General features: G+C 34.3%; 1 protein-coding gene across 1 annotated transcript in view; it reads right to left on the bottom strand.

Annotated features, from left to right (window-relative positions):
- RIMS1 (regulating synaptic membrane exocytosis 1) overlaps nt 1-22,962 on the bottom strand; it is a 695,579-nt gene that overhangs the window by 221,925 nt on the left and 450,692 nt on the right. The window contains exons 7-12 of the mRNA XM_027852913.1: nt 14,572-14,639; nt 13,850-13,960; nt 11,000-11,099; nt 7,269-7,392; nt 3,589-3,635; nt 1,632-1,744 (exon numbers count right to left, since the gene is read on the bottom strand). Coding sequence (XP_027708714.1) covers nt 1,632-1,744; nt 3,589-3,635; nt 7,269-7,392; nt 11,000-11,099; nt 13,850-13,960; nt 14,572-14,639 — 563 coding nt within the window. The remainder of the gene's footprint in view (nt 1-1,631; nt 1,745-3,588; nt 3,636-7,268; nt 7,393-10,999; nt 11,100-13,849; nt 13,961-14,571; nt 14,640-22,962) is intronic.

The following is a 22,962-nucleotide window of genomic DNA, read 5'->3' as shown; positions in this document are numbered from 1 at the left end:
AGAATAGAGAATAGACAACTCATTTCAAGAAATCACGAAAGAAAACTGTCCAGATTTCTCAGAACCAGAGGAAAGAGTGGAAATAGAAACAATTCACCAGGCAATTCCTGAAAGAAACCCCAAAATGAAAATTCCCCCAGAATACTATGGCCAAAATGCAGAGAAAATCCTGCAAGCAGTCAGAAAGCAAGAACACAAGAATTCAAGTACCAAAGAGCCACACTAAGAATCGCATATAATTTAGTAGCCACCACCATAAAGCCACCACCACCATAAATAAATATTAGAATATGATATTCTAGAAGGCAAAGGATATATGCTTACAGGTAAGAATAACTTACCCAGTAAAACTGAGTATAATCCTGCAGAACTTAAAAAAAACTTTAATGAAATGAAAAAAACTCCTCCAATGTTCCTGATGAAAATGCCAGAACTGAAAAGAAACCTTGAAGTGCAAATGCAGAAATTGAGAGAAACATGAAAAGATAAACATGAGTGAACATTCATAAGGGACATAAAACATAAACTGTCTACATTTGAATATAGGGAGATGACACTTATGTCCTCTGAGAACTCTATCACCATTAATAATCATTATGAAATCAAGTGTCTACTTAGACAGAAGGCTTTTGAGTGGTTCTGTTATATTTTGATGATCTTAAAGAAAAATAAAAAAGAGGGAAAGAGGAATATACTAGGACAGAGTAAAGAAGCCAAGGAATGAGAAAAATTATTTCACGTATTTTGGGTACAAAAGTAGACATTTATATAAACAAAGAAGAAAAGAGTGGGAGGAGTGGGTGACATTTGAACCTCACTCTCATCTGAACTGGTCAAAGGAGGGAAGTGTACACTCACAGTTTGGGTACAGAAAAATATTTTGCTCAACATGGAAACAGGAGAGAAAGGACAGAAGAGAGAGGGGGGAATACAAGAGAGTGTAAATTAAGGGGGGGGGATTAGTCCTAAACAAAATAAACTCAAAGTATGTATAAAAATATAGCTGTCCTTTTTAGGGGTAGGAAGGGATTAAAAAAGATGAGGGATTATCCAATAATTGGGGAGTAACTGACCACATGATGGTATATAATTATGATGAAAACTATGGTTTTGAAATAAATTATAAAGGGCATGGTTTCAAAGAAAACTGGAAACATGTGTTTGAACTGATGCCTACTGAAGTAAACCAGAAAAATTCATATTCTCTTTCTCGCTCTCTGTCTCTACACACACACACACATATATACACACAAATATGCATATATACACAATGCAACAATATTATAAAGACAAATAGCTTGGAAAGACTTAGAAACTGACCAGTGCAATGACCAACCACAATTCCAAAGGAAACATGATGAAACACGTACCCACTGCCTGATAGAGAAGTGGAGGACTCAGAGTGCAGATTGACATATTGTTTTGATGTGGCCAAAAAGTAATTAATTTTACTTGATTATACATGTTTTTAAAAGGGGTTTTGTTTTTCTTTCTCAATTTGGGAGGATTGAGAGGGAGAAAAGGCATATTTTGGGGTTGATTAAAAAAAAGAAAATTTAATTAAAAACAATTAAAAGTGATGAGAACAAAGAACTCTCTCCAACATTATCAGGAAGGAAAAAAATACTTACAGAAAGTTGCCCCGGTAGGACCTGAGGGGCATCTTTTAATGCTCCAGGACTAGTTGGAGAAATAACAGAAATGGAAGGTCTTTCCATCTTTTGAGATTCAAAAGAACTTGAACCTGGAATAAGAGAAAAAATGCACAGGATATTTCTGATAAATTGTGGCCAAATAAGGTTACAATGAATATATTTTCTAAAACACTTAAGTCATATACTATACACTATAATTTCCTTGATAATGAAACACTACCTAAAACTATCAAGAGATTCATATTACAAAATTCTCAAAGAATATTTTATATGTGGTTAATCACCATTTCCAAGAGGGAGTGGTATATTTAAAATGTAAGAAATCAGTCCAGCATTCAATTTGAGTTACCAGACTCCAAATACATGTGACATTCTGAATGTTTACTTACATTAAACAGGACCTAGGGTAATGATAAGGGCAAGTGAGGGTGGTGGTGGATGCAATTAATGATGATGAAGGTGTTCATTCAATCACATTGGTAGAGTGACTAGATTTATTTGAGTTACCTTCATTGTAAAAATTGTAATAAATTTGATAGAAAACAATTCCTGATCAGTAACTATTCTTAGGTTTATTTTTCTTAGTAGAGAGGCTACCAAATAAATCTCTAAAATCTGTGGATCCAGTCAGATGGTGTCTCCAGTGGTTCACAGAAAGAGTACAGAGATGGCTTCTAAAAAATGAGGGAAGATTCTGGACTCCATCGTACACTTTGATTTGAATATCAATTAAGGCTGTTTGGATGCTATTCAAAGTCTCCAGTTAATCTTCATTTGGGCTTTGTTTGTATTTTATTATATAGACTATGCCCCAAAAGTAAGGAGAGTAGCTAATTAAAAATTTTTTCACCCTACAGCTATTTAGTACACAGGGTAGAGTGGGTTAGAAATGCTAAGGATAAGCAATTCAAAAATTTAAATGTACTCACATTCTCACTGAATTAATGCCACATTGCTTGATTACACACTTTTCAAGCCCATGTTCCACAGCTGAAATGCTTAAGAAACATGAAAACCCTTTAATAGTATCTTTAATGATGGTGTGGATGATGGTATATGGGTCATTATTGTCAGCATGAGTCTCTGAATAGAATATTAACCTTCATGGAATAGAATAATTGGTAAATAGGTACCTCATTACAATTTTATTGTTGGGGTCTATGCTATGGAATTATCAAATGGATGGAAATTCCTAATAAGGGACACTTTCATTAATTCTTTCATTTTTCTTTTGTTCATTCACACACATTCATTTAATAAATATTTATTGATCTTCTTCCATGTTCAAGGTACTTTGTCATGGATGATAGGATATAAGGAAGACTAGGAGATGAAACCTGACTTAAAATGAAATCCTTTTCACCAATACAGTCACTAAAATAATTTGGTTGGACAGGGGAGGGTAGCATGGTTTTCTGCCTTATATGGAAGAGTAACTTGCAAGTCATGTAATTTTTCAGTCCCCAATAGTCATTGATAGGGGGAGTTTCCTCACCTGGGACATACTTATGCCAGGTAAAACATAGCCCCTACTCCTACCACCATGGAAAAGTAATGCTCCAGTGCTTGACATCAGATCCTATGATGGTATCTTTTAGGAAAATACCATCATCATTGAAGTAATATGCCTATAACCATACACATTGAGGAGAAATGGTGCCATAAAGTGTAAATAAGTAGATATTCATTGGGCCCAATGATATTCATCACTCTCTGTACCCCCAACACATTTGATGTCCATGTTGTTGCCACCTTTAGTCATGGCTTATAGGCCTCTACTTGCCTATACTCCAGCGACCTTGAAGCAACCATCCATTCTCTCGTGCTCAACGATTAAAGGAATGGTAATAAATGAGTTCAAAAGTTACAACTTTTAAAATAGAAAGAACCATTTTAGATGAATTAATTAATCAAAAGAAGTCTTCATACTCACTAGACTCTAATGGAGGATGGGAGCTCTCAGGAATCCTTGGAATATCACTATAAAGAAACAGTATGTTTTAAAATCAGCCAAATTCAGCCCGTGAATCTTTCTGAAGGTCTCATAGTTACATTGGTTTCAATGTGATGGCATAATCCTTTTGAGATTTAGAAAGGAGTGGCAATGAAACAGAGTTACTGTAAATGCAGCTACTAATGCGCATGAATGTTACACACTACACAAAATTGCCTTTCCCAAAGGAAGACCTCAAAGATCAAAACAACAAAACTTTTTTTTTACAATGACAACAATCACATTAATATTGTGGCTAAATTTGCCGCAATATTTTTACTACCAAAACAGTAGGTTTTGGAAACAAGAAATGTTCAAGTATTGCTAATACTAATGTTTCACTCTAGGAAGATAAATCAGAATGACACAAATTATGCAACTCACTAGTAGGCTTTACAAACACATCTGAAAGAGTTTACTGAACAAAATTGATGGAAAATATCTTAAAAAAAAAAGAAAATGCAGATGATGTGGGCAAAGTTAAGCCTGAAAATGATGAGGTGCTTTGGAAATTAAAATCAAGCTTGCAACATAAAAAGCTAAAAAATTACACATATGCCTTATATAGAGAGAACTCTATATATGAAGTATACCTAAATATACTATTGTATGGCTATTTACCACATAATGAGAAAGTAGCATTCAATTCATGGGAAAATTCTACAGATCTCGATATGATGTTATTCTTGGGATACTAGTATTTGATATGTCATATTCCTAATTTATTATAACCTACAGAAGTCCTGGATCAATCTGACCTAGGTACTCCATTGTATATAACTGTGACTTGTATTTTGTTTTATAAAAATGATTACTATCAATTTAACAAAGGAAACAATGCCATAGGGAGAGCACGGAAGATCACATATTGACATGACAAATCAAAACAGATTAGAATTTGGACCTGGAAAGGTAATCCTCAGTGGACTATTAAAAAAAAACAACAACAAAACTAACCACTTACCTAGAGTCATGTTGGACCAGCCCTCACATTCTCACATTAGATCAATATGTTAAATGAGATGCAAGAATACACTGTGGCGTGACAAAAGTGGAAATTTTGATTCACTTACAAGAACTTTTTTCATTAAGTCCTGCCCTTGATAGAATGAAAATAATTATATTATGTCTCCTACTTGTTTTCAAAACTTCCTAGAGGGTAATTCTGTGGTTCAATCAAAATTTTAAATCTTACATGAATCACAGAATTTATCTCTATATCTTATTATATTTCAGTCGTGTGGCACACATTTAATAGCTAGGCCAAGATTCACCGATCATCTACCTTCTTGCTAATTCAAACATGGTAGGGGTTACCTTAAAGAGCAGTGCTCTATAAAATTGTTAGTTGAGTCTTGAAAAATTTTAATTTGAATGGCAGTTTTAAAGAATGAAACATGGACCACAGAATCCTATTATGAGCCTGGAATTCATTGATGGGAGTGTGGCAGGATCTCAAAATGCTTTATTGTCACTTAGTATAGTTTTTAAAAGTAGATCTTTTCCAAAAAGTACCTAGTGGCTGTTATTTTTCTAAAACTTCCAGGTAAGATGTGTTTGCTGACATACGTGAGAGAAGTCTGAGAACTATTCTGACCTTGAGGTTGAATCAAGTACCTCAGAACATTCCATCTATGTGATGATATGGTAGATATTGTCAACGTATCAAGTTTTCTACTATCAAACTATTCTGATAAGTTTAATCAAAAGATGTATTTGGACTTATTCTCAGAGCCATCCTTTAATCAGGATCTGATAACATTCTCTGAAGAAATAAGTATCTACTGCTCTAAGGTCACTAACTAGTTTTGAATTGAACTACCATTAAACTATGAATAAAGGCCTTTTTCTAACATTTCAGTAATTTCTTCTTTAGGTGGGAAATGAAGATACCTTTAGGAAGATGTCTATTTCCATACATTCTTTTAATTCTATATTTTAACAAGTGATTTTTGATGTTTCTATAGTTCCTGATTTTTGGTGCATCTATAGTTACTTTCCTAATTTTTGATTATAACAGTTTTACATCATGACAATCTTCCTTAATTGTCATTTATGATTGTAAATAGCCAAGAATCAATAATACTTTAGATATATTCTTTCAGTAGCCCTGATCATCTGAATGCATTTCGGCAATAGCTTTGCCATATAATTCCTTCATCTTTTATTTCTATATTTACAGCCCCTCTTCAGGAATTACTTACCTCTTTCCCAGCCCCATATTTGCCTCAGCTCAAGAACACATGTAATATAAAACTAATATAAAGTATATATTAATAATATGCTAGAAATCTGTATAGATAGAAAGCATAATACTATTACAAAATTCCTTATTTTTGTACTTTGTACAGTCATCATTTAAATTTTGGTTTCTAACCAGGCCTTCATTTCATTTTTTAAAATTTCCATTTTCACTTAAAGAAAATTAGCAAAAGTATGCTGTAGACATATTGATAATAGATAATATAATTCAATTCTTTGACAATTTGAAATGATGTGTTTTTACATGTGTATTTTATGAGTGCAAATATCTATGAAGAGGATAAGAATTTAACCTATGTATGTACTTTTCCAACAAAATTGTGAGCTGTAGCCCAACAATAACAGAATAGAAAATATATTTCTCCATTCACTGTGCAAATATTAAGTGAGTTGTAATCAGCAACTTCAGAATGTCACTACAGTTTGTAGATATTCTAAAGGAATACTCACTCTAAACTGTGGAGTCATATTTAGCTAAAGCAAAAAAATAAAGGGTGGGGCAACTATTGTATTTATGTGCTTCTTTGGGATACATCTCATATACATAGAGAATAAAAATATGCTATAATTCAGAACAAGCCTAGTGTATGAAAATTTGGATGATCAGAATTAAATTAGTTCATTTTTTTCTGAGTAGAATGTAAGCTCCTTGAGGGCATAAGCTATTTTTATTTTTGTCTTTGCATCCTTAGCACCTAGTTCAGTTTCTGGTACATAGCAGGCACTTAAAATGCTTATTAAATTGCTGAATTTAATTGAATTATAGTCTTTCTTTTTATAAAGATTTAACATTTAAAATATTGAAATTGTAAAAATCAAGTTTTTTTTAACAAAATCATCTACCTTTAAATGAAATCTGTACTCAATCCACATGTAAAAATATAGAATAAAGCACTCTTTTCTCATAATCTATAAACTAAAGAGGTAAAAGCTATTACATTAAAAGGTTTGTCATAGCATCAGGCTAGAATCGCTAAATTTCACTTTCCATAGTAAGAAGAATTAATGGATGCCCCCTTTCTCTAGTAACACAAATCACATAATTTGAATTACTAGAAATCAATAGTGTGCCTTCGTTTGGAAATGGATTTCATTCTTATTACATAAATAAAAGCTTATCATATTCTGTGACATTTAGCCTTATCAGAACTTAAATCCTCTAAAATGTAGTGAAGAAAATTCATTATGCAGATCTAAAGAGTTGTTTTTGTGTTTTTAAAATCCAGTATATGTGCCCATATTTGAAGAAAATGCCATCCACATAACAGGTATTATATGAATGTATAAACTTCCTTTTCAAACCCTGTGAATACATGGAATTTACTAAACTTAAGAAGCAAGTTTTTTTTTAGCCTTACCCAATAGGCCTTGAAACAATAATTTCAACTTGAGGTTCTGATTTTGATTCTAAAATAATGTTGTAAACTTCTTCATTTGTAGCTCCAGGCAAGGGTTTACCATTCCATTCTAGAACTTCATCCCCTTGAATTTAAAAAAAAGGGTATTTTTTTACCTTATGATTTTTCTTTTCTTTTTTTTCTTTTCTGTCTTTTAAAATGTTTTAAACAAAGAATGCAAAACATATACAAATATATTTTAGTTATCTAAGCTCCACTAACCAAAAGCAAAGTCTCACACCATGGAAACTGGTTAAACTGAATTTCCAAGTCTCTAAGAACTGTATTTAGTTATTTATTCATTTTGCAGTGTCCTGCAAACAATATGGTACATGATGTTCTTGATATATATTTTAGATAAATCAGCAATAATCAAAAGAACTGCCTTGCGCTATGGGATGGAATTAGCACATTCCAGCTGGAAGGGGTCTATTAGGAAGCAAGCATTACAACCTCTGGGTGAGGGTACAATTACTACCAGGCTCTTACACACAAATCCTAGCTATTTTTTTTTAACAACAACACTGAGTAATACTGGTGAGTGTAAACTTTCTTGTCCTAAGATGCTACATAGTCTTCGCCAGATGCACAAAAGAATAAAGATGAGTGAAAGGATTTCAAGGCCACAAACATAGTTTAACCTAGGTAGCTATGGCAAGATAACGAAGCAAGCGGATGTAAAACTGTTGCATGAGGGCTAACCCATTTCCAGATGTTAAAAATATATAATTTTATATATGATATAACTTTGTTAGAATTAAATCACAAAAAGAAAATGCTTCATAAAAGGAATTCTGAAGTAAAATCAATATAAATCAACATAAAGACTGGGAAATGTTTCTATTAAGAATAAACTAAGGAGTTCTCAACTTTGGAATACAATTGGAAAAATTTTATTTAATATACTCTTGAGAGTTAATGAATTTTTCTCCTAAATGAAAAGTTCAAGTAAATCAGGAGGCACTTAAAAGTACATTTTTAAAAGAGTCAATATAATCTTTCATTTAAAAAAAATCTGGATAAATACACATTTGATTTTTTTAAATTAAAATGAGCTCTCCCCCAAGGTGATATGGACAAACACTGACTTTTCTATTACAGATGGCAATTTGGGTTCACTAATTCATCATAGTGTCTTCTAAGTCTCAAAGAAATCAGAAGTCATTTAACTTCAAAAAGGACAGTGAAGTTCTTATAAACTGTGGAACTCTAAGAGAAAATTAAAAAGTATTATGCTGTTTCTATTTTGTGAAACCATTTCATTTTATCTTGTATTAATGAAGAAATTGTAGCATCTGAGTAACTGCATCTGATAATTCTTCAGATTGGCCCTTATGCGTGCCCTTTGTTGAGAGAAACTGATATGCAAAAGTATATCAGGGATTGATTAGTAATATAACAAAATAACCTTTCCTTTTATAAAAGGCTCACTGAAAATTGCCTTTAAGTACCAAGCTCCCCTAGAGAATTTCACTGCTCATTTGTATTAACTACTTGATCGGGAAACAGAAAATAGTAAAAGGGTAGAAGCAACTAATGATCATAGATTACTGTGAATGAAATAGACCAGGCAAAACACCATTGAGATAAAACATCATTGAAATTGTGAAATGGAAAGCATAATTCATTTTTAAATGTACTGTATTCACATGCATCTTTCTACCACAAAGGAAACCATGACAGATTGGGTAAAGGACTAGCCTTGGAGCCAAGAAGATGTGTGGGAAGTCTCACCTTTCAAACACATACTAAGTGTTTGACCTTGGGTAAATCATGGAACCTCTCAGTTAGGTAAATCTCTAAGACTATAAATTGTAGAAAACTTGCAAACCTGCATTGGTAGAAGGAGTTTCCTCCTCTGGGAAGTCTGACTGCCAATATAATTACAGATCAATTTTCTATCCTCCTATCACACACCTCTGTTATGAAGAGAAGACTAAACTGTTTACACATATTAGCAGTAGCTTCTACCATTTCAGATTTGTTTTTCTAACAAATTGCTGTCAAGTTGTTAATGAAATCTAAAGAAACACTGGGGAGCTCATATTTAAAGGAAACCTGCAAGAATCTTCCCACAAAGGGAAAGATCCTTTCCCAGTGCTCAGGGAAAATCACTGCTTAGTTGATCAGTTCTGCAAATTAAGGTTTTTGCCATTGGGTTTTCTCAGACAGGGCACAGCTGTATGTCAGGCTTTACCCATTTTGAGGATGGTATTCCACTCACTAAACTAGCACATGCTCAGCTTGTGGCCCACATATGGGTATTCAAAAATTGATTATCTTCCTTATGCTGCATGTTGCATCATAATTGGTCTCTGAAAAGAGTTGGCATGGAGTCCCAGCACTTCTTCACAAACTAAACAGCAGATGGAGCAAAATCTCTGATTCTCAGCCTCTTCCTCTGTAATTATTGTGCAACGTTTATCCCGCAAAGAAGTTTATGGTCATAGATCTGGAGTTGCAAGGAATTTCAGAAACCATCTAGTCCAATTCTCCTCATTTACAAATGAGGAAACTGAGCCATAGGTAAGTTAAATGTTTTAATCTTTGGTTATGTCAGTAAACTATACAGACCAGCCTTTAAAGACAGCATTCTAGAGTATTTTCTAAGGGAACTCAATTGTGAATTTAGAACAAATCAATGCTCTTTTTTTTTTCCACGATGTGACTGCTGCCTCTTAATTCTTCATTGCCTCCTTAATTCCCCGCCCCCCCCACCAAGAACTCTTCAAAACTTTTAATGCAGTAGAATATAAAAGAAAACACACTGGTCAAAAAAAGATGTTATTCTTTTATCAGCTAACAACAAGAGAAAAGAAAAGAAAACACCAGTGTGTTAAAGGTAGAGGAAAATTATCTTTGGATTTCAGTTAATATAGACTATGTTTGGATTTTCCAGATCATTTTACTCTGTCATGTGTGAGGGTCGAGGTCATGGAAGCAACATTAACCGTGGCCATAAATTATAAACATCTGAATTTATTGCAACCACATAAGCATCAAATTGATCACAATATCCATGTTCTATTGTTAATACTGCAAAAATAAAAAGGATATAAAGTATACTTGCAGACCCAAATAAGTTGTATCAGCTGTTCTTTAGGAAGTACATTTACTAGCAAGTTCAAAGATACATTATTATTTTACACACACACTTGTTGTTTCACAACATAAACAAATCTTTGGAGTAGAAGAGTTGGGGACAACTGCTTTAATAATTATTTTAGCTGAAGAATGTACTCTGAGGAAAATGAATAAGAATTGAGTACATTTTCTCATAATTTTAGATCTTAATTGAAACATGCACCAATGTTATGAAGTCATCAACACAGTTCAGTCCTTTCACATCAATGACACTTCATAAGAGGAAAATTATTCTTTTCCACAGGATCACTATTGATCCACAATAACTAGGGTGTTGTATATCCTAGAGTATATTTCTGTATCACTGCCGCTGGTAGGTGCTAATAAGTATATACATACACACACATACATATATATATATATATATATATATATATATGTATACAGTCAACTGGCTCACTGAAAATATTTATATTTAATTTTTCTTCTACATTATTTGTTCAACATTCAAAGAATTAACAATTAACAACAAAGTAACAAAAGGAATATGTCATATTAGGTATATTTTAAAATATGTACAAAATATATATATAAAAGTATCTCTTTACCTGCTCTTAGATGTCCTACTACATCTGCTAGGCTACCCTTCTTTACTTTGGTGATGAAGGCACCAAGACGTCCTAAATCAGTCATTTTTCCTCCAACAACCTAGATAATCACAAATTTGTAAGGTTCCAATTCTTATACTGCAGTAACAGAGGTTTATCAGTTAAGCTACATTCTATACTAATGTGTAACTCATAGGAAATTTTTTTATCATTTAGATGATTCAATGATATGAAATGAAATTCTTTTATGTTGTTTGATTTTACCTGACTTTTTGAAGAATCAAAAATTATTATTTAAATTAAAAACAACAAAAGCAACAATAAGAATTTGCCATTTATGTTCCCAGTGAAAAATCACCTTATAACAAAAGGTGGCTCTTTTCATTTGCTTCCCACAAATCCCTAAGCAAAGCAAGTAATTTGTACACTGGAAAATCAACACTCAGATCCTTTAAGCTAATCAAATAATAATCATCTAATTTACTTATTTCTGGGTCTAGTGCATTTCTTTTAAGTTCATTCTTATGGTATCAATTACTAATTGTATATGCTAATTTTTATTTCTTTTCTTTTTGATCCAGATCTTTGGTTTCTGAAGTGTGAAGACTTCCTAATAAGGAAACTCCATCCACAAATGCTGATTGACAACTCTCCTATGATGTATAATTTTAGAGATTTGCCTGGGATGGGCACTGAGATATTAAATGACTTGCCTAAGTCACTCACCCAGTAGGTGTCAGAGATAACTCTTGAACCCAGATCTTCCTGATATCTCCTCAATCTACCTCTATGCATTACTAGGTGCTTAGTAAATTGAATTGAAACAATTTTTGAAAACTACCTAAGATAGTACTAAGGGTGTGGTTGGCATGGTGCTGGACTGCAGTCAAGGGTCAGCTTCCCACTTCAGGCATATGTTAGCTGTGTGACTATGAGCAAGACATCTAACCTCTCAATTCCTTGAACAACTCTTTAAGACTATAAATGTGGCTTTCTTATCATCATACAAATAAATTGTGTTAGAAACAGGCCTCAAAATCACATATTCCTTATTCTATGAATGTTTTCTATCCACTAAACCTGCTAAATAATTCTTATAATTACTAGGACCATTAACTAAAAACGAGTTTTGCTCTAAGGTCGTAGTGGTACTCCCCTTACCTCATTGCACAATTCTTCCCCTCCTCAGAACTTCTGGAGTCTTTTCTCCCCTCTCCTGGAGACTGTCTCTCTGTCTCTGTCTCTATCTCTATCTCTGTCTCTGTCTGTCTCCTCTCCCTCTCTCTTTCTCGCTGTCTCTCTCTCTGCCACACAGACTCAAATTCACCTCCTTCCTGCACACACAACCAATACCCAAGAGGTAAATTTGGTTATCTAGAATATCTGGAGACTGGAGTTCAATCAATCTCCCTCCCTTCTATTAAAGGGTATGTCAGACCTCACCTCTGGCCTGACCACAATGAAGGAAGGAAGAACTCTGTGTGCCCAAATACCCTGAAGGTGAAGCCCAGGTGTAATCCCTATCAGGAGTGGGGAACCTGCGACCTTGAGGCCACATGTGACCCTCTACATCCTCAAGTGTGGCCCCTTGACAGAATTAAAACTTCTGTGAATTCAGTCAAGGGGCCACACTTGAGGACCTAGAGGGTCACATGTAGCCTTGAGGTCGCGGATTCCCCACTCCTGCCCTAGTTGATCCCTTCTTATACACTCCAACAGCAGTCTCTTTCCTACAATCCTCTCTTATACCACTTTGTGTCTAGTAGAGGTTCTTTCTCACTAGGTATTTCTCCAGCCCTTCTTTTCCTTTCCCTCCAACCCTGAGATGAGAATGGCTAGTCAGAGTTCTGATCATTACATACTTCACCCACACTTCTTAATGCTTCTCTGTAATACTACCAAGTACTTGACATGTTCTCTTACACATTGTATTGCCACATGTCAAAACATTTATTTAGGTTCCATTATGTTTTCCCCCAAATATGGCTTTTAATATTCCAAGTTTGGGCACAAAAAGGAAATCCCCAAGGATCCACACAGAAAACCTTTTCCCAGGAAACTGACCTGTTCAAATCTGATTTGCAGTGTGTTCTAACTATTGCGAGCCTCCCAACCCCCAGCAATTAAATGCTAATGCCTAAGATAATAATAATAATAACAAACATAATCTATTAGCGTTCATTTTAAAGGAATAACAAATCACATAATTTTCAAGAATATTGATTTGTAAGACATGAATCTCATTATCTGAATGAATATAGGCTTTTGAAATTACATTTGATTACACACACACACACACACACATATACATACATGGTTTACTCTAAAGATACTGGTCATTTCCTGCCATCATAATCTTAGCAAGTTTACGACTGGAATTATTGAAAATGATTCTTCACACCTGCTCCTTCAACCAGTAAAACTTTATGCTTTCCTCCAAGCTGTGATAGAATGGCTGCTAGTTGGGAGGTAAACAGTAACTAAGTGATGTTTTCATGTTACCTGAAATAATTTAATAAAACTGGGAGGTGCACAATATCCCCTTCATCTAACATTACATAATTCACTATTTCCTGACAAGATATTTGCTTGAAAACTTTCTTTATTTCCTTCATTTTATTGCATTTTCTTAATGCATTCATGTGCTAAAATGAAGTGAATTTTAAACTTCCTAGAAGTTTTGATATATAAAATATAATGGACATACTGTTTCATCATAGAAAATGAATTTGGGAAGAAGGGAAAATTTAAGGAATTATTTTAAATCAAAATTAGTGCCAGAGATATCAGATAACCTCATTTATAATGTAGCTCAGAGGTTCCTTTTAAATCTATTTATAAGATACTTACTTTTAATCCTAGTAGGGCACCTGATTCTTTGGGCATGGTTGTTCTCTTGTTAAGAATAACACGTCCAATTAATCGGTCACCCTCTTTAGACGGTTGCCACGTTACAGGATGCTATTAAAAGAGGGAATAAAAGAAAAAAATGGATATATTGATGTATTTTTCACACATGGGGAGAATTAATATAATTCATAGCACAATGTAATTATAACTAGCTCAGCTAAAAAGTAGTCTAATAGAAATTCTTTATATTGATAGGACTTGTTTCTAGGTTTATTAAAATTTGATTTACATATTGTTTGTACTAGGCATTTATCAAACTCAATATAATTAATGACATCATTAACAGAATGACACCTTTGGAATGAAATTAATCTAAATGTATAAAATCCATCTTTCAGTTTGCTTCAAAAACATTGATTTTTTTATAATATTTTGGTTTATAGAGTACATGCAACTAATGGATTAAATGACTAGAGCTAACTACTTAAGGGCCGTCTTTTACTTTAACATTTTGAAATCTAGAATTTGGTGATAATGGTGTTTTTCAAAACCACATGCTGAGTTCTTTAAATTAAGAAAAAAATAACTTTTCCTAACATGATAAAACTTTTACAATGAGGCAGAACAATAGCAATATCTGTGATACGTTAATGAGACCAAGGGTAATGATCAGCCAGAAATGTAATTGAGGCCTGAAAGGTCCATTTCACTCTGTTGCTTACCGAACTTATAGGAGAAGTCTCCCTACTGGGCCATGTGGTAGGATCCAGCCAATAATAATCCAAGTCACCTAGACAACACAAACAAAAAGACATGGGTACTTTCTCAAATTGGGAAAGGCACTATTACGTGTTGCGTCTTCAAGGTTAATTATTATAATTGCCTTAATCTTATCCTCTGCCCTGAACTATAAAACGACAGTAATGCTGAGAATATTGAGATTTAGAAGATACAATGTGAAAGCAATATAGAAATTAGAAGAAAATAAATGGACTGCTCCTGAGAATGGATTCACTAACTTGAGCTTGGCTTCATTGCTGTGGGATTGTCTCTATTCCATTAATTGAAATTATTGGGACAAATATTAAAGCTAAAACTCCCTCTCTGGTGCTTATATCACCTATACCATCACTTTCATTCTTTAAAGTTGTCCTCTCATTTCCAAATGCAATAGTTTCATATCATACTTATTTCTGGGAGGTAGCCATGATCCACCAATCAGAATAAAATCAAAATGACTTTTTTAATCACCACCCATGCCAATAGCTTCCTAGGATCTATTGAGATCATTATATAAAAAGAAAGAACTTTGAGATAATTCATCACCTAAAGAACAATACTGAAAGAATATTGCACAGGGACTTAGTGGTTTTTTGTTGCTTGTTTGCTTTTCTAAGAAAAAAAGGAAGTTATGGACGAGAAATGAACAAAAGAAAAAAACTCGATAAGATAAAGATAATTTTAAAGATGAAATTATTCATCCAGTTTAAAAATGAATAAGATCATGAAAACTTAGGGACCTTTTTCAAGATCCCAAATAGGTATATTAAAGCTATTTGTAGAGAGTGGGTCCACTCTAGAAAGAAAGGAAGAAAGGAGCACATTGAATAATGTTGGTGGTATTGTGTATTAGGGAAAGGAAGAAAATCCATTAAGTATCAGAGCAGTTCAATGAGGAGAATAGAGGTTTACACTGAAGTGTGAGGTAGGTCAGTCAATGTTGGGATGCTTGATTAAATATTGGAAAGTATGTAAATTTGTTGCCTTCATATATCATGAAAAAATAATTTTGGGAAGGATAACCATATCAAAGGGAGGAAATTATTTAAAAAGAAAGAATTACAACAGCCTATCAAAAATATGCACATTGGAGGCAGCTAGGTGGCTCAGTAGATAGAGCTCCGCTCTTGAAGTCAGGACGACCTGGGCTAGTGTCAGAAACACAACACACAACATTTACTAGCTATGTGACCCTGGGCAAGTCACTTAACCCCTATTGCCTAGCCAAAAAAAAAAAAGCAGTAAAAAAGAATGAATGAATGATGAAAAAAGTAGTTATTAAAAAAATACGCACATTAAGAATCTGTGGCATCCAGAGTTCCTATTTCAACACTCATATACCTACCAATTTTTTACCTTAACCTATATGATATTTTTAGAAGGCAAAAAAAGAATTTTGTGTGTTGCATGATAATTCTAATAAATATTCATTGGTCTTGTGTAGTATAATATCTCAATACTATAAATAGCTAACTGCAGGGACTAAATTGAAATACAAAACATTCTGTAAGGTCATTATGTATTCAGCTTACATCCTTTGTCCCATATATCTAGTATTCATAAAAATTCAAACTTTATGCAATGTTTGTTCCCAAGAAATGCAATTTAAAAAAAAAATTCTCCTATAACACCACAGGGGGAAATGAGTATCATCTATAAAGAAGGTGTGACATGGAGGATGATTAAGTGTTTTTAATCAATTTTTAAAATATCTTCCATTTTTTGTCTAGTTTAAAAATGCTGAATGCCCTCATATTTTCAATATCAGGAGACCTTCAGCATTTAACAGTGCATAGCTATAACTAACACTAACAATTTTAGACATTTAATTATAAATAAAATATTTTCTTAGCCATTTTCATGATTTTAATATAAAAATTACATATAATATATACCATACAATCCACTAAAATTTAATTTTTCTTGATTTTCTTTAAAGCATTGTGATTAAATTAAGGTCTCATGTATGAACATCATTAAGCAAGAAAAAGCATATACATTTTGCCAGAAACATCGTGACAGAAATACTTCAGAAGAACTGAATCAGAGATTTAAAGCCAAAAAGGATCTTAGTGGACACTGAATCAAAGTTCTTCACTTTATAGATGAAAAAACAAGGCCCAGAAAGCTTACATGAATTGCTCAAGGTCACACAGGTCATGAGCAGACATGTGAATACAGTTCCTCTGATTCCAGAATCAGTGTTCTTTATACTACAATTACTAATGATAATAGTTAACATTTTTATAGCATCCACTATGTTGTTGGTGCCTTAATGTTTTATGATTTTTATTTTTTTGATCCTCACAACAACCCTGGGAGGGGGGTGCTATTATCATTCTCCTTTTATAGATGAGGAAACTGTGGCAAATAGGGGTGAAGTGACTTACCTAGGGTAACACAGCTAGTAAGTATCTGAGGCTAGAATTGAACTCAGATCTTCCTAACTCCAGGCCTAGTGCTTGACCTACTGCACCATCAGCTGCCTACCAAGTTTTGTCTATTTTGCTCATCCTTACCAAGTAAGACCAGCTCTAAAAGATCTCAAGAAAATAAATATCAATGCAATTTATATACAATACCAAAGGAAAAAGGTGCAGGATTCCTCAGTAATTTGTTTTAATATTTAAGAATTGCTGTCTGGGAAAAAGTCTTTTTAGTTCATACCTAAATCTCTCATGCTGGAGTTCAGATCGACTCCCTTAACCATGAATAATGCAGTAGGTAGGTGATGCAGTGAATAGAGCACTGGGCTCAGAATCAGAAAGACTCATCTTTCTGAGTGCAAATGTGGCCTCGGACACTCACCAGCTGTGTGACACTGGGCAAGTCTTTTATCCTTGTTTGTCTCAGTTTTCTCATCTGTAAAAACTGGGGAACGAAATAGCAAACCACTCAAGTATCTTTGCTTAGAAAACCCCCAAATGAGGTCACAGAGAATCAGACACGATTGAAAGGATTCAACAACAGTGACCATGAGTAAGGCACTTACTTAATCTTACATTTGTAAATATTTGTATCTTGATAGCCTAAATTAATTCTGTGCTGAACCTAGAAGAAGGAAGGGAATAAGAATTTGTATAGCACCTACTATTTGCCAGGCACTGGGCAAAAGTGCTTTACACTTATCTCATTTCATCCCCCCAGTCTTCTTACACCTTACTCTCCTCTATAATCTAACTCGACTCTACAATGAGACACTATCTCCCAATGCCTCACATTTTTGTCAGCTATGCCTTATGCCAGGCATTCCCTACCTCCTCATCTCCAGCACCTGGCTTCCCCAGCTTTCTTCATGTCCCAGCTGAAATCTCATCATTTATAAGAAACCTTTCCTGATCCTCCTTAAATTGGTGTTTTCTACCTGACATTATCTCCAATTTATTCTGTATATATCTTGATGTTATATAGCTGTTCTCATGTCATCCCCCCTATTAAAAGGTGAGGTCTTTGAGAACAGGGATTGTTTTTGCCTTTCTTTGTACTGTCTATACTTAGCACAACCCCTGGAATATAGTAGATACTTGATGAATGTTATTGACTTGACCTTGCCTATCTTCACCAACCATACTAATTATCATATCTAGTATTAGGGCAGTTATACATTTGCTACTAGTTTTAGTAGGTATTTACCTGCTGCAGGGCTCAGTGGGTAGAGCACCGGGCCTGGAGTCAGGAAGACCTGAGTTCAAATTCAATCTCAGACACTAGCTATGAGACTCTGGGCAACTCACTTAACCTCTGTTTGCCTAGGAGGCAGCTATGTGGCTCAGTGGATAGAGCACTGGGCCTGGAGTCAGGAAGACCTGAGCTCAAATGTGAACTTGACACTTACTAGCAGAGTGACTCTGGGCAAATCACTTCACTTCCATTTGCCTTATCACTCCAGTATCTTTGCCAAGAAAATCCATGGATTGTTTGGTCCATGGTGTCACAAAGAGTCAGACATAACTGAACAACAAATAGCTTTAAACTGATAATCTTATACTTTTATTGGTAGACATTAAAATAACAAACATCAAAATACACATTCGATATTACTATACTGAAGAGTTACTATAATTTAGCTCCTTTTATTTTCTATTCAAATTTCTCATAGAAGTTTCTGATGGATCCTTCTAATGTCATCAATTAACTTATGAAAGTTCCTTAATTTATATAAAGAAGTGATTAGACCTTAGATATCTGAATCTAATTATAGTTTACTCTTTTCTTTAAATTACTGGAGTTTCAAAGGAATTATTGACTTTCTAAGTATACTCATTTGTCATTATAATCCACTTTCCTATTAAAAGGAAAAACACATTTACACATTCAATAAAATCTGTTCCTATGAGATTTAAAATTTTCCAGACCACTAACATACTTCCATTATCATATTTACAATAAGTAATTAATACTATTGAACTCAAAGTGGCATAATGTATAAAATGATAAATGCATGGTTTATATTTGCAAAATTAATGTGAAAATATGCTGGGTCTAGTATTGAATAAAATTATATAAGAAATAATTTATAATGATCATTAATATGAAATATTGCAGGAAATAAGTCCTATAGTTTCAACATGTTGAGAAATGAATATAAAGTAAGACCTTTGATACAAAGCTCAATAAAGTGTTATATTTGAGGAAATTGTTTATAGTTAGTTTTCTAGATTCCATTTAATGAATTATAAGCAGTATAGTTGATTTCTACACATAGCCTTCAAAGTTAGCTCAGCTATACTTGAATCCTTTGCCCTCTTTTTCTATCACCTTTGCCAAACCCCAACCATGAATTAATCCCATAATCTATATTCTCACTATTGGAGAAAGTCACATGTGAATAGGATACACTATAGATGTATGTTATCTAATCATAACTGGGCCCTTACCACTGGATGGCAAGTGATTTATTGATTCATCTTGATTGACTGTATCACACTCTTCACAGCAATCATTCCAATCTTTCTCAAGCCTCCTATACCACATTCCATCTTCTCCTCTACCTTCTTTAGAGGATCTCCTCCTAATTTACTAAGACAACTGAGGTCATATGTGATGAATTCTCTATTCTCTCTTATTCAACTCCTCAAAACCATTCCCTATTCTCTCCTCTTTTGCTTACATTTCTGATGAAAAGATGAGTCTTGTCCTTGCCAGGTCAACTTTTCTTGGTTTTTCAATATTTAAATGTTTCCCATGATTTTTGTTGTCTATTTTGTTTGTTAGTTTCTTTGGTGGAGAGAGTAGTTCTCTACTTGTGCTTTGAAAATAATTATCAATCAACAAGTATTTATTAAGCACCTACAATGTACCAGACAGTGCTGGGTGATATAATGCAAAGAATGAAACAATCCCCACAAAGAGCTTACATTCTAATGTGGTAGACAAGTTCATATATAAATTTTAGCAGTATAAATACAAAGTGAATAATACAAATGTATACAATGGAGTTAAATGCAAAGTAGTTTTAGGTGGAGGGCAGTTGGGAACAGGACAGGCTTCATACAGAAGATGGTACTTGGAATGCATCATAAAAGAAGAGGGAGTTCATTTCAGACTTGGTTTGACCGGCACAGAGACATGTAAGTGGGAGATGGTCTATATAGGAAATGTAAAAAGTGGGGCCTGGAGGGACAGGATGGAGCCAAGTTATATAAAGCTTTAAGTCTTAAACAGAGGAATTCCTAGTTGATTCTAATGGCAATAAGAAACAACTAGAGTCAATTAAGTAGGGGAATCATATGTTCTGAATTTTGCAATAAGAAGTTCATGATCTGATCCAGTCAGCTAGAGGTATTATTTTAATTGATTGTATAGAGTTTCTCCATGATTAGCTGCAAAAACACAATCAATCTGATTTCTATATTGACAAATATAGAAAATCTGGTGACATCCATGTGTAGAATTGCCTTTTGCGTTGCTGACCAAGTATTTGTTATGATCATTTAGTTATCTTGACAAAACTCAGTCTTTACTCTGCTTCATTTTGCATCCAAGATCAAATGCCTATTATTCCAATTATCTTTTGATTTCCTACTTTAGCATTCCAATGATGAATATGACATCTTTTTTTAGTACTATATCTAGAAGATGTTGTGGATCTTCATAGAACTGATCAATTTTGTCCTCTTTATCATTAGAGGTTGGAGAATAGACTTATATTATCGTGATAATGAATGGTTTGCCTTGGATTTGAACAGATATCATGTGGTCATTTTTGAGATTATACCCCAGTACTGTTTTTCTTATCCTTTTATTGACTATGAGGACTACTTAATTTCTTCTAAGGGATTCTTGCCCACAGGAATATGTGTAGTGATCACCTGAATTAAATTCACCCTTTTCCTTCTATTTAAGTTCACTGACACCCAAGATGTCAACATTTAATCTTTCTATCTTCTGTTTGATCACATTCACCTTATCTTGGTTCATAGACCTTGCATTTCATGTTTCTATGCACTATTGATCTTTACAGCGTCGGACTTTCCTTTTGTCACAGACACATCTGCAGCTGAGCTTCCTTTCAGCTTTGGCCCTGCTGCTTCATTAGTACTAGAGCTATTTGTAGTTGTCTTCACTCTTCCCCAATAATATATCACACCCCTTCTGATGTGAAGGGCTCATCTTCCAGGGTCATTTCTTTTTTTCATTTTAGTACTGTCAGTGGAGGTTTCCTGGCAAAGATACTGGAGTAGTTTGTCATTTCCTTCTCCAGTGGATCACCTTTTGTCAGAATTCTCCACTGTGAGCTGTCCATCTTGTATAACCCTCTATGGTATAGCTCATAGTTTCATTGCCATGACAAGACAATGATCCATCACCTTGCTGACAAAGGTCCATATAATCAAAACTACGTTTTTTTTTCCAGTAGTACTGTATGGCTGTAAGAGTTGGATTACAACGAAAGGTACCACAGAATCAACACTTTTGAATTGTGCTGGAGAAGACTTTTGAGAGTTCCTTGGACAGCAATGAGGTAAGATCAGTCAATATTTAAAGACATTAATTCAAGCTGTTCATTACAAGGTCAAATACTGAACTGAAGCTTAAATAATTTAGCTACATAATAAGAAGATAGGGCACGTTGGAAAATGCCCTGATGTTGGGAGAGATTGAAGGCAAAAGGAAAAGGGGGTGGCAGAGGATGCAATGAATAGATAGTGTCATGGAAACAATGAATATGAACCTGGACAGACTTTGAGAGACAGTGAAGGTTAGAATGGGCTATGGTCCATACAGAGAGTCAGGCACAACTGGATGACTGAACAACAAAATCATGTGATCAGATTTGCACTTAAGGAAAATTTCTTTGGAAGAATGTGTAGAACGGATTGGAGCTGGAGGGACAAGGCATAGAGATCAAGGGCCTTTTTCTATATAATCCAGGCAAGAGGTAATGAGGGTCTAAAATAAAGAGGCAGTCCTATGAGAAGAGAGAAGAGGAGGGAGCAAGCATTTATTAAGCACCTAAAATGTGCCAGGGATTGTTCTAAGCACTTTATAGGGGTTAACTGTGAGAAATGTAGTGAAGGTAGAAACGGAAAGATTTGGCAGCTGATTGGATACACAGGGTGAGGGAGATTGAGAAGTCAAGGATAATGCTAAGGTTAAAAATTTGGAAGATTTGAAGGATGGTATTACCTTTGACAGAAATAGGGAAGAGATTTTTGGGAAAGATAATGAATTCTCTTTCGGATATATCCAGCTTTAAATGTCTACAGAAAGTCAATTTTTGCACATCCAGGAGGTGAGTGGTTGTTCTAGGATTGAATCTCAGGAGAGAGACTGGGGCTTGATATGTAGTCTGTGAGTAATCTGCACAGAGATAACAGCTAAACACAAGGGAGCTGATGAGATCATGGATGATGAGTCAGTCCAGACCAAGAGCTTCTCCTATTAATCTTTTCATCTCTTCTCTCATATTGATTCTTTTTTAACCACTAAGTCCTTCCTTGCTGCCTACAAACATGACCAGGTCTTTCCCATCCTTAAAAATTCTGAATTTGAATATGCTATTATCTTAAGATATCATCCTATGTCTCTTCTCTTTTTCATAAACTCCTAGAATGGATCACTTATAATTGTTGCCTCTATTTTTAGAAAAATAAATTAACATTTTATCTGACCTCTTTTGACACTGTTCAACACCCTTTTCACCACTGTATTTTGATTCTGTCTGATCATTCCTTCTTCTCTTTGGATAGATCATATTTTTTCCCCTTTCTTTGCATTCCTAACACTTAGTACAGTGCTTGGCACACAGTAACTGTTTAATAAATGCTTACTGACTGACTCATCTAAACTAAGTATGGCTATCCCCCAAGGCAATACCCAAGGACCCATTC

This window comes from Vombatus ursinus, unplaced genomic scaffold (genome assembly GCF_900497805.2).
Source record: "Vombatus ursinus unplaced genomic scaffold, bare-nosed wombat genome assembly UNPS02009835.1, whole genome shotgun sequence".
In the NCBI taxonomy this organism is placed as follows: Eukaryota; Metazoa; Chordata; class Mammalia; order Diprotodontia; family Vombatidae; genus Vombatus; species Vombatus ursinus.
This window is presented reverse-complemented; position numbering and strand designations above follow the sequence as displayed.